This window comes from Oncorhynchus kisutch, linkage group LG20 (assembly GCF_002021735.2).
Source record: "Oncorhynchus kisutch isolate 150728-3 linkage group LG20, Okis_V2, whole genome shotgun sequence".
NCBI lineage: Eukaryota > Metazoa > Chordata > Actinopteri > Salmoniformes > Salmonidae > Oncorhynchus > Oncorhynchus kisutch.
Genome location: NC_034193.2, coordinates 40,506,982 through 40,519,731, shown reverse-complemented (window position 1 = coordinate 40,519,731; position 12,750 = coordinate 40,506,982). Strand labels below are relative to the sequence as shown.

At 43.7% G+C, this 12,750-nt stretch overlaps 1 protein-coding gene across 1 annotated transcript; it reads left to right on the top strand.

The window, feature by feature from the left end:
* Nucleotides 1-1,606: 1,606 nt before the first annotated feature.
* On the top strand, nt 1,607-12,333 carry LOC109865879 (nucleolar protein 11-like). Its single transcript, XM_020454370.2, has 18 exons — nt 1,607-1,814; nt 2,262-2,375; nt 2,514-2,570; nt 2,820-2,968; nt 5,053-5,110; nt 5,283-5,424; nt 6,084-6,284; nt 6,574-6,650; nt 6,789-6,912; nt 7,259-7,353; nt 7,460-7,525; nt 7,708-7,892; nt 9,368-9,493; nt 9,901-10,131; nt 10,337-10,415; nt 10,646-10,738; nt 10,840-10,947; nt 11,491-12,333. The coding sequence occupies exons 1-18, from the start codon at nt 1,668-1,670 to the stop codon at nt 11,602-11,604; spliced, it is 2,166 nt and encodes a 721-aa protein (XP_020309959.1). The 5' UTR covers nt 1,607-1,667; the 3' UTR covers nt 11,605-12,333.
* Nucleotides 12,334-12,750: the final 417 nt, after the last annotated feature.

Sequence of the window (12,750 nt, the reverse complement as noted above, 5' to 3'; positions counted from 1 at the left end):
TTATGCGCTAAGTGCTTCAGCACTCTGCTGTCCCATTCTGTGAGCTTGTGTGGCCTACCACTTCGCGGCTGAGCCGTTGTTGCACCTAGGCATTTCCACTTCACAATAATAGCATTTTCAGTTGACCGGGGCAGCTCTAGCATAGCAGAAATGTTATGAACTGACTTGTTGGAAAGGTGGCATCCTATGATGGTGCCACATTGAAAGTCAGTGAGCTCTTAAGTACCGCCATTCTTCTGCTAATGTTTGTCTATGATTGCATGGCTGTGTGCCCGACTTTATACATGTGGCTGAAATAGACGAATCCGTTAATTTGAAGGGGTGTCCACATACTCTATGTATATATACAGTGGGGCAAAAAACGATTTAGTCAGCCACCAATTGTGCAAGTTCTCCCACTTAAAAAGATGAGAGAGGCCTTTAATTTTCATCATAGGTACACTGCAACTATGACAGACAAAATGAGGAAAGAAAATCACATTGTAGGATTTAATGAAATTATTTGCAAATTATGGTGGAAAATAAGTATTTGGTCAATAACAAAAGTTTATCTCAATACTTTGTTATATACCCTTTGTTGGCAATGACAGGGGTCAAACGTTTTCTGTAAGTCTTCACAAGGTTTTCACACACTGTTGCTGGTATTTTGGCCCATTCCTTCATGCAGATCTCCTCTAGAGCATTGATGTTTTGGGGCTGTTGCTGTGCAACACGGACTTTCAACTCCCTCCAAAGATTTTCTATGGGGTTGAGATCTGGAGACTGGCTAGGCCACTCCAGGACCTTGAAATGCTTCTTACGAAGCCACTCACTCGTTGCCCGGGCGGTGTGTTTGGGATCATTGTCGTGCTGAAAGACCCAGCCATGCTTAATCTTCAATGCCCTTGCTGATGGAAGGAGGTTTTCACTCAAAAATCTCACGATACATGGCCCCATTCATTCTTTCCTTTGCACGGATCAGTCGTCCTGGTCCCTTTACAGAAAAACAGCCCCAAAGCATGATGTTTCCACCCCCATGCTTCACAGTAGGTACAGTGTTCTTTGGATGCAACTCAGCATTCTTTGTCCTCCAAACACGACGAGTTGAGTTTTTACCAAAAAGTTCTATTTTGGTTTCATCTGACCATATGACATTCTCCCAATCTTCTTCTGGATCATCCAAATGCTCTCTAGCAAACTTCAGACGGGCCTGGACATGTACTGGCTTAAGCAGGGGGACACGTCTGGCACTGCAGGATTTGAGTCCCTGGCGGCGTAGTGTGTTACTGATGGTAGGCTTTGTTACTTTGGTCCCAGCTCTCTGCAGGTCATTCACTAGGTCCCCCCGTGTGGTTCTGGGATTTTTGCTCACCGTTCTTGTGATCATTTTGACCCCACGGGGTGAGATCTTGCGTGGAGCCCCAGATCGAGGGAGATTATCAGTGGTCTTGTATGTCTTCCATTTCCTAATAATTGCTCCCACAGTTGATTTCTTTAAACCAAGATGCTTACCTATTGCAGATTCAGTCTTCCCACCCTGGTGCAGGTCTACAATATGAAATACCATAACCTAGTCACAGGGGGGCACTGTCTTATTTTACTGCAGTTTCCCATTTTAAAACACTGCACTCTATGGTAGCCATGGGTAAGTCTCGCGAGGTTTGCTCTTTTCATTTTCTTCATCCAGCATGGCGGCGCTGTATGAGGAATTCACGTTGTGCGGACTTGTACAAACTCAAAATGCTTCAGATTCGCCAATTCAGGGAATTGAACGGGATGGAGACAGTGACCATGCCGTCGTCACCGATTCCACGAGATCTGTCACTTTATACAAGGTAATGTGGACCAATATACGTGGCTGAAATGTTGAACCAGCTCAGCTGATGGGGACACTCGTGTCCATTGCAGTGGGGGGGGATCCGAAGCGTTTCAAAATATAGCTAGCTACATATAACAATTTCTCCCTCTCTTACCAGTATTGCAATGGTGTTCATCAACTATCTAGCAACACATTGCGTATTCAGACGGTTTCCTTGAATCACTCGACATGCACATTAGGTGGACGTTAGCACACGTACTGTTCTTTCAATGAGAACAGTACTACTAGATAGCTGCTTGGCGTGGGTTTGTTTGGTTAGCTGACGTTGGTGCCACTGTCAAAAAGGTAGTCACGCAAGTCTTGTATTTGAATATGAACGTAACTTACCGCAATAATATGACAAAGGTTGTGTTTGTGTTGTAAAATGCATGTGTTGTTTACTTATGAGGTGCTGTGTTGACAGGTTTCAGACCAGAAGCCTTTGGGCAGCTGGACGGTGAAACAGGGACAGTTGTTGACTTGTCCTGCAGTGTTCAACTTTCAGACCAAGGAGTATGTAGTGGTCTCCGACAACAAGGTAACACTTGTGGACACTTTCCACCAACATAGAAACTGAACACATTTTAAAACATCTGGACTTGACAATTGGACTTGATTCTTTAAATAAAGTGGTTGTCTTCATGTTGTTCATGGTGAATAAATGTTTACTCACTAGGTCATCAGAGTTTGGAAAGATGAAGACCTCAATTTAGACAAAGCATTTAAAGCAACTGTAAGTATGAGCTCCCTCTCACACACGCATACAATTTCAACCTCTTCTGCTTTGACTTTGTCAATATGGTGACATACTCTGCAAATTGCACAGTAACACGAACTGTGCCTGTGAGAAGTCATTGTACCATAATTTAATCAAATTATGCCATTTCCTTTTTTATCTCAGGCTTTCCTCTGGCTTTGCGGTCACTTCCCGATGTCTCGCAGTTATTGTTCTTAACTAGCTCTGTGTCTGCATGTCTCTTAGGTGACTGCTGATGTATGGCGGGTCCACTCTGCCCCAGGGGGAGAGCCTGTGGTGCTTTTTCAGAGAGGCGCAGTCAGATTCCTGGACTCCCTCCTCTCCGCCCCCCAACAGCCCATAGAGGATGTCCTGTCAGAGGAGGAGGTCATAAGGTCAGACAATGGACACTAGTCTGGATCCATAACCTTCGTGTTGGTTGGCTTTAGTCCCACCACTATAGAGGCTGGTTGACGTATTGGATATAAATACGATATGGATGTAAAAATATATACAGGTGAAGTCGGAAGTTTACATACACTTAGGTTGGAGTCATTAAAACTAATTTTTCAACCACTCCACAAATTTCTTGTTAACAAACTATAGTTATGGCAAGTCGGTTAGGACATCTACTTTGTGCATGACACAAGTAATTTTTCCAACAATTGTTTACAGACAGATTATTTGACACAATTCCAGTGGGTCAGAAGTTTACATATACTAAGTTGACTGTGCCTTTTAACAGCTTGGAAAATTCCAGAAAATGATGTCATGGCTTCTGATAGGCTAATTGACATCATCTGAGTCAATTGGAGGTGTACCTGTGGATGTATTTCAAGGCCTACTTTCAAACTCAGTGCCTCTTTGCTTGACATCATGGGAAAATCAAAAGAAATCAGACAAGACCTCAGAAAGAAATTTGTAGACCTCCACAAGGTTCTGGTTCATTCTTAGGATTAATTTCCAAATGCCTGAAGGTACCACGTTCATCTGTACAAACAATAGTACGCAAGTATAAACACCATGGGACCATGCAGCCGTCATACGGCTCAGGAAGGAGACGCGTTCTGTCTCCTGGAGATGGTGCAAATCAATTCCAGAACAACAGCAAAGGACCTTGTTAAGATGCTGGACGAAACAGGTACAAAAGTATCTATATCCACAGTAAAACGAGTCCTATATCGACAAAACCTGAAAGGTCGCTCAGCAAGGAAGAAGCCACCAAAACCGCCATAAAAAAGCCAGACTACGGTTTGCAACTGCACATGGGGACAAAGATTGTACTTTTTGGAGAAATGTCTTCTGGTTTGATGAAACAAAAATACCACTGTTTGGTCATGATGACCGTTGTTAAGTTTGGAGGAAAAAGGGGGGGCCTGCAAGCCAAAGAACACCATCCCAACCGTGAAGCACGTGGGTGGCAGCATCATGTTGTGAGAGTGCTTTGCTGCAGAGGGACTGGTGCACTTCACAAAACAGATGGCATCATGAGGGAGGAAAATTATGTGGATATATTGAAGCAACATCTCAAGACATCAGTCAGGAAGTTAAAAGCTTGGTTGCAAATGGGTCTTCCAAATGGACAATGACCCCAAGCATCCTTCCAAAGTTGTGGCAAAATGGCTTAAAGAAAACAAAGTCAAGGTATTGGAGTGGCTATCACAAAGCCCTGACCTCAATCCTATAGAACATTTTTGGGCAGAACTGAAAAAGCGTGTGCGAGCAAGGAGGCCTAGAAACCAGACTCAGTTATACCAGCTCTGTCAGGAGGAATGGGCCAAAATTCACCCAACTTATTGTGGGAAGCTTGTGGAAGGCTACCCGACACGTTTGACCCAAGTTAAAACAATTTAAAGGCAATGCTACCAAATACTAATTGAGTGTATGTAAACTTCTGACCCACTTTCATGTGATGAAAGAAATAAAAGGTGAAATAAATCATTATCTCTACTATTATTCTGACATTTCACATTCTTAAAAATAAAGTTGTAATCCTAACTGACCTAAAACAGGGAATTTTTACTAGGATTAAATGTCAGGAATTGTGAAAAGCTGATTTTTAAATGTATTTGGCTAAGGTGTATGTAAAACTTCCGACATTTAATTGTTTTATTTTAACCTTTTTTTTTATTTTACCAGGCAAGTCAGTTAAGAACAAATTCTTATTTTCAATGACGGCCTAGGAACAGTGGGTTAACTGCCTGTTCAGGGGCAGAACGACAGATTTGTACCTTGTCAGCTCGGGGATTTGAACTTGATACCTTTCGGTTACTAGTCCAACGCTCTAACCACTAGGCTACCCTGCCGCCCCATCAACTGAACATTGTTTTTTAAAAACTTGCACCCATATTTATTTACATTGAGTCAGCGACTATGATAATTCTGTCCACATTGCTATCAATACTTGGCTCATTTGAGTAAACAATCGTTTTTTGTGTGAGATGCACACAGTTGACAATGTCCTTGTGTTGCCCCCTAGGTGGAGCACCAACATCGTGGCAGAGGAACAGCACTTTGTCCTCTTCACGACAGAGCAGGTAGAATATCCTTTCCTCGCGGTACACCAGTACGCTGAATAGCCGTGTACTCAGTGACCTGCCACGTGCAGGCATAAACGCAGTGCCATCTGCAGCACGCAATGTTTTGTGCAAGTATGAATTCTGTGCCACAATGTCGTGTTTAACACAGCTTCCCTGTTGTCCATCACAGAAAGGGGAGTGCTGCCTGTATGTGCAGAGGCTCAACCCCAACACCCTACAGAAGTATAGGCTGGAGAGAGAAGACTCTGGAGCTTCCCCATTGAGTTTCTCTGCCTCTCTCCGGGACAAACACCTCAACCTGCTCTACCTGTGTGAGTACGGCCGTCACTTCCCTGCCAAAGTAAATGTGTTAGAAATGTTCAAGTAGTAATGTTCATTCAGCTTCCAAGGTGCATTACGCGGAAATCTTTCTGGCATTTCCTGGTTAAGATTCTAATAGTTAGCCTATTTTCAGTTTGTGACAAAACAAGCGATATATAGTGTGGAGAATCAATGTACCATCTCAAATGCAGTGAAATATCTTTTCAACAACCAAAAATCTTGTGTTTTCAGCTGTTTGAAACTGGTGTGCAAAACCGAAAGTAAAAGACGGGAAAAATAAACTTAAGAACCGAATGCATAGAAATAGCGCACATAGAACATATGTACCACTTAAACTTGCTTTCAAAAGCGTGACAGATCTATAACTCTCATTTCTATGTGAGTTTGATCGAGTAGCCCAATAGGTTACATATTACAGCTTTAATGGTGTTTTTTTCCCCACTCAGATAATACTGTTGAAATGGTACTGCATTTGATATCAATGAAGCACTTAACAAACAATGAAACGCAGTTGTCGGACATCGTAGCTACAGCCTCATGATAGTATTTAGTGTTTTAATGAGAAACTTGCGCTCTCAGTGATGTGCTGGTGACATAAGGCTATGATTGACCTGACTTGCATCTCTGTCTTCTATCTCGCTCTCTCCAGACCCTAACGGCTGTGTGTACCAGAGTGTGGTGGCGGCGCGGGGGTATGTGGGGCTGGAGGGGGTGCAGGCCCTGCCTCGCAGCCTGCGCCTGAGGCTGGCCGTGGGGGAGGGAGAGCTGGGAGCTGCCTCGGCAGTGGCCCTGGACGAAGCTCATGTGGCTGTGGTGGGGGTGCCCCATCCCTCCGCCAGAACTGGCAAAGGTAAATATCAGGGTTGGGATCAATGCCATGTCATTTCAGGAGCTCAACAGAAATGTCTATTTTCCTCATGCCGAAAAGTGGAGTTGTAGTTTACTTCATGAATTGATTGAATCATGATTCTCACACACATTCGCCCAATCCAGCATCAACCCCCTAGATACGTACTTTTCAAAGTTCTGATTTGACGCTTGTAAACAACATGGTGATATCTTCCCTGTGTTTGCTTGGGAGCTTTCACCACACTGCTGACATCCATCCAATCCTTTTTATTCTTTTTTTTCAATTTCAGATTTCCTCTGCATCTGGAATACTAATTTCCAGACTCTTCAGGCTGGTAAGGAGATGGCGGGAAGAATCCATGGACAGGTAGGAATACTCAGAAATTGGAGTTTTTTTTTTTTTTGCCTCACAAACTTCAACCAAATGACTCTATGCTTGTATCTTGTACTAAAGACCCACTTCACTCCTATTTATATCAATGATCATTCCTTCATTTCCCCTCAGGTCTGGTGTTATTTAGGGAAGCTGTTTGTCCCTCATGGCAAGGCCCTCTCCGTCATTCCCTACGATTGTCAGAAGTCCTCTCTGGCCTCGGCCCTGGGGAAACTACGACACACTGGGATCGCAGGTAACGCGGCACTTCCTCAGTAAAACAGTCACCCGAGTGGCGTTAGTCGTCCTTGACAGTGCCTGGTTGAATCTAAAACAGCACCCTAATTCCCTATACAGTGCACTGCTTTTAATACAAGTCCTAGTGTTCCTGCTCAAAAGTAGTGAATCGGAGGCCATTTCAGATGAAGCTATATCACTCCTGTTTACACGTCATTGCATACGTTTCCCTCACCTTTCCCTCACCTATCGAATGTACTGAATCTGTACATTACTGTTTTGAAATTGCGTCTGAATAGCATCCCTTGAAATGTAATCTTAAACAGTTTAGTGAATTGGATTTTATTTAATTTGCGGCTTTGTAGTGTCCAAATCGTCGGTGGCTGTGCCCTCTTGGAACACCCTACTCCATGGGGATCAGCCACAGGGGCCCACCAAAATAGTGGAGACCAGGAAGAGTGTAAGTTAACCTGCCTTCCAGAATTGATTGATCCTAACCCAAGTACTTTACCACCGGAATGGATTCATGTTAATTTTCCTGTTCTGATTGGTCCTCCTCTGTACAGAAGCTGAGTCGGAAGAGCCAATCAGCGCAAGCCCTCACAGTGGACCAAGTACTGGAGCTCATCAAGGTATTTTAGATCTGCTATTCATTTTGCTCTTCTGTTTTGATAGTCTCAAACGGGTATTGATGTTGTACGTTGAGTGAATGACAAATGACCTGTCCCTTTCATAGCGTATTTCTATCAAATGTAATTGTTCTCAAGGAAATGTTAAGTTGGGTGTTAACTGTGTTCAACCTCAACCCCACCAGACTGGTCCAGTGGATGAGGTCCAGAGGGAGGTGGAGGCCCTGGTCTCCAGAGGCGATGCCCAGGACCTGCAGCTCTCGGTGGGCCAGCTGGCCTGCCACCTGGTGGCCCGAAGCCAGGCCGAGACAGCCTTCTACACTCCCGTGGCCCTGGCACAGCTGGTGCAAACACAGTTTCTTTGCCACAGGTGAGGGTGGCATTGAGTTGACTGGACCTCCTACGGGAGTATCGGTCCTTTGGACAGGGAGGTTATCAGGATGATGGGCTATGTTGGGTGCATGGAAAGTGAATGTGAACAGGGTCGTCAGCTCGTAGTAGTGTTGGTGCCATCCACTTGTTGGGAAAACTACTGCTCCTTATTGTACCGTGGGAAAACTACGGCTCCTTATTGTACCGTGGGAAAACTACGGCTCCTTATTGTACCGTGGGAAAACTACGGCTCCTTATTGTACCGTGGGAAAACTACGGCTCCTTATTGTACCGTGGGAAAACTACGTCTCCTTATTGTACCGTGGGAAAACTACGGCTCCTTATTGTACCGTGGGAAAACTACGGCTCCTTATTGTACCGTGGGAAAACTACGGCTCCTTATTGTACCGTGGGAAAACTACGGCTCCTTATTGTACCGTGGGAAAACTACGGCTCCTTATTGTACCGTGGGAAAGCTACGGCTCCTTATTGTACCGTGGGAAAACCACGGCTCCTTATTGTACCGTGGGAAAACTACGTCTCCTTATTGTACCGTGGGAAAACTACGGCTCCTTATTGTACCGTGGGAAAACTACGGCTCCTTATTGTACCGTGGACAGTTGGCCTTTGCGAAGGCAGAAGTTGCCATACATTTTTTTTGTCAAAATGGTACCACCTATTACAAGTCAAAAGTTGGTTGGTTGATTAAACTGTCACTCCAAAATGTTGCCCCTAATACAGTTGAATGGCAGATGCCTTCTATCTATTTTGATGGCCTAGCCAATGGCTTGTCTTAGCTAGATGTATCTCCCCAGAGACCACAAAAACAAAAAATCATGATAGGATCTTTTTTTCTCTCTCTTCAGTGTTAACCTTTCCATTCCAACAAAAGCTGAAGAGATTAAAACAGAACATCACTGAAAAGAATAATGTAATTCGAATAATTGTTGTAATTATTTTATAAATCCTTTGGTGTAGAAGGTCTGTTGTTCCCCACTGTGTTTGAGTTAGTAATCATTTCTTGACTGGCTCTATTCCCTCAGCATGCATTTTTTAACATCTGAATGAATAAAGAATCCATATGATGTTCTGAAATATGAACACAGAAGTACTGGACATGTTGAGCTCTTATTATGGTGGTGATTTGACGAAATTACAATCATGGTCTTGAATTTGACTTTTTTGTTGCTCGGTCTAGACTCGGACCGCTTGTCACCCTGCCGGTCTCAGTCTTGACAAAGTCCCCCCCCCATCCGGTTTTGGTATTTTTTTCTCCGGGCTTGGACTTGAATCGGTCTCGCTTTAGGTGGTCTCGAATGATGATAGGTGAAGACATTGTGGTGGGTGGGTACCTATCCAGTTTCCGCACCCATCAGCAGCAATGAAGGAAAGAATACTAGGATACTAGTATTTTCACACAGACTGTTGAGTCCCTTGGTTTGGTTCTGACCTGTTCTGTGTGTCTTTCTGCAGCGTGTGTCCCGGCCTCCTGCTGCTGTCCCTGGAGCACAAGGACTACTTCCTGTGTCAGCTGTGCCTGCAGCTCTTCCCAGACATCCCTGAGGTGGTCACGTGTGCCTGCCTCAAAACCTTCATCAGGTCAGTCTAACTCGATAGTGTATGGGGGGCGTCTTTTGTGACAACGTTGTGAATAAGATTAATTCTGGTGAAGCTCAGGCTAGTGTTTCCTACCAGTGCAGGAGCTTGGTTATGTATTTGTTGGCCTAATTGTTGTCCTCTCTTTTGATGCTTGAAGTTTCTATTCATTGTATACAATGCATATTTTTTTCCACCACATTGTAAACCAAGCGGTCTCTTTGTGGCTGTGTGTTGCTTTTAAATGATGCTTATTTTGAAGTACTTTATTTCTAGAACTTGTTTTGTTTGAACCATTTCCAATGCTTCCAAGTCTTGTTCCTGCAAATACAATAGTTTGTCAACTCATATAAATAGCCTGAAGTCAGGATCGTTGTTGTAACGGCCATGTGTCACTCTCCTTCCTCAAGTGTGCCAGACGGTGACGTGGAGATGGTCAGTCTGGAGCCAGACAGCGTGTCCTTCATGGAGGGCCTGGTGGCGGCAGGGGCCCGGGGGGGCCAACAGAACGGTTTCAGCCCGCCTCTGTTTGAGGAGGACAGCTGTGACGCCAACCACCAGCCCAAACCTCCCCAGGATAAGAAGAACCACACACTGCAGCTAGAGGCCTGCCCCGTGGGTCTACACAAGGCTGTGCTACTGTATCCTTTTCTAGTCTGGACAACCATCTCCCTAAACACTATTCCATTGCAAGACTACAGTAATATCTGCTTATGTTATTAGTGATTGAACAGTGTATTTGATAGACATACATTGACACACAGAATCATCAATAATCATCACTAGTCCATAGAAATGACTCTTAAACCTGTGTGGAGGTGTTATAACTTAACTGTGCTGCCATAGTAATGAGGTCCTGCAGACACCGTACAGTGACAACTTCCTGCTCCCCCACCTGAAGGACCTCGACACTCAGCAGGTTATTGTGAGTAGATACCTGTGTCCCATCTCCTTGACAATATGCCATCGTTGGGATCAATTCCATTTCATTCAAGTCGATTCAGGAAGTAAATTCCAATTCCAGTCTTCCTCGTTGAAGAAAAGTAAAATGTGAATTTCTTCTTCTATTTACTACCAATTTATGAATTGCAGTTAGCTATGAGGATGCATTGAAAGACTGATGGTTGCATCCTTCTGTTTCCTTTCCTCTCCTAGCTCTTTCTTCAGTACCTCCAGTTTGTCTATTTGAAATATTCCCAAGACGTCTACACACAAACGCCAGGTTTGAGATCGCCCACGATGACACAGGTTGGTACATGGAAGCATGAAAGTTATACAAGAGGTGAATGCATATAATGACATTTTATAGCATTTAACTTAATGTGTGTGTTCTGAATTTCCTTTTCTAGATCATTGACTGGGTGTGCTTGTTGTTGGATGCTCATTTCACAGTCTTGGTCATGGCTCCTGATGCCAAAGGATTGTTGTCTAATCTCCAAAGCTTTGTCAAGTCCCAGGTATATGCTTTCTCTTTGGTCCAAATTATATTTGAGCATTTTTGTCATAATGTGTTTTTATTGCCGTGAGAATAAAACCCGTTGAGGCACCCAGGGAGGAATGTTTACCTCTCCAGTGGTTCAAACTGGAAAAGCAAGTGTTGCAATTATAAATGCTAGCCGTTTTGTCAGAACTTCACAAAGGTAGACTCTTTTTATGATTATTTTTTTAACCTTTTATTTAACTAGGCAAGTCAGTTAAGAACAAATTCTTATTTTCACGTTGCTACATCGACGATATTAGGATGAGCACGATCCAAGACTTTGCTGACACACAGAGTATCTGCGCATGTGGTTTGCTCCACGCTTCTAAAACGTGCTAGCTACGTGACCAACCCAGCTGAGGAGTTTACACACGCGCTTCAACGCTCTTATTTGTTGCGGAAATTGACACACTACTGCAATTTACTTTGTGCATCTACTTCATCTCACCGACGCACATGCTGTATATTGTTCTTTGTTATAAGGTTTCATTTAACATCTATCCCCATCTACCCATTCCAGGTGAAACTATTCTCTGAACTGGGGAAGATTGAGAGCAGCCTTCAAGAGCTCCACAAAATGAAGCTGTCCAAGGACATCAGCCAGTACTCCATAGAAGTCATTGAGCTGTTTTAGGCTATATTTACAGATAATTTCTAATCGAACTTTGCCGTTGACCTTCTCTCCCCATTTCTCTTGGTCAGTTGCATCGTTGTGTTCCACTTTGTATTTGGGCCACGGGCCATTGCAAGACTACAGTAAAGGGCCATGGTTCAACTGCTGTTCAACTGCTGTATCATACCTACGTACTGTAGATGCCTACACTGGTCCCAGATCTGCTTGTGCTTTCATCGATGACCATAGGAGTTGGCTGTGCAGCGCCCAAACAGATCTGGGATCAGTCTAGTAGATTTTCAGGTGTGTAGAGCAAATAATTCTCTAGTTCTGAACTGTGGCATTGCCGAGGCCTCGGTCCCTATAGCCATGCGATTTGTCTGTATAATCTGAGGGTGGTGTGGTAGAAATATTTGCTAATATGAATTATGTAAACAATATAGTCCCATGATATTGCGACATGGCATAGATATTTTTAACCTATGGAACATACTGCCCCTTTATAGGAATATACAAATACCTGACATGTCTAAAAATGGGAATCAAACCTTCCATATGGTTGACAATCTTGTGGTTAAATGTTGTTGTATTTCCTGAAGGCTATTTGGACTGTGAATAACTCTGCATCTCCCAATCACATTGTAGTGTAGCACCATGTTTTCTATAGATACATTTTGTGTTGCATTCTAACAAAGTAAATTCTGAATTCATGACAGTATTTGTATTAAAAATACCCTATGCACAAAATGACCCTTGTCTTTGTCCCATCATGAATGGTTATATGTATGTCTAAGGTAAGATAACATGGTACCATATACAAAAGTATTGTGGACACCCCTTCAAATTAGTGGATTTGGCTATTTCAGCCATACTTGCTGGCAGGGAGGGGTACAAGTTAGATCTTAAAAGTGGGGGTAGCATATCAGATAAGGTCTCCAAACAGCCTACCTGAACGCTCGGAGGCGTCTGTATGGTCCTAAAGCACACTTAATTTGTTTTGTATCACATGCCATTGATAAAACTAGGGGGGACAAAAATACAATTTCAGAATGTGGGTCCCACCGTCCCCAGTGAAAGTTGTGCCCCTGATGACCCGTGTATAGGAACGAGCCACAGCCATGCAATCGCCATTGGCAGTAGAATGACCTTACTGAAGAGCTCACTGAC

Coding starts and splice junctions, on each gene's coding strand:
- LOC109865879 (XM_020454370.2), top strand. CDS start 1,668: ATGGCGGCGCTGTATGAGGAATTCACGTTGTGCGGACTTGTACAAACT. Junction 2,376..2,513: donor TAGTGGTCTCCGACAACAAG/GTAACACTTGTG, acceptor TTTACTCACTAG/GTCATCAGAGTTTGGAAAGA. Junction 5,425..6,083: donor CCTCAACCTGCTCTACCTGT/GTGAGTACGGCC, acceptor CGCTCTCTCCAG/ACCCTAACGGCTGTGTGTAC.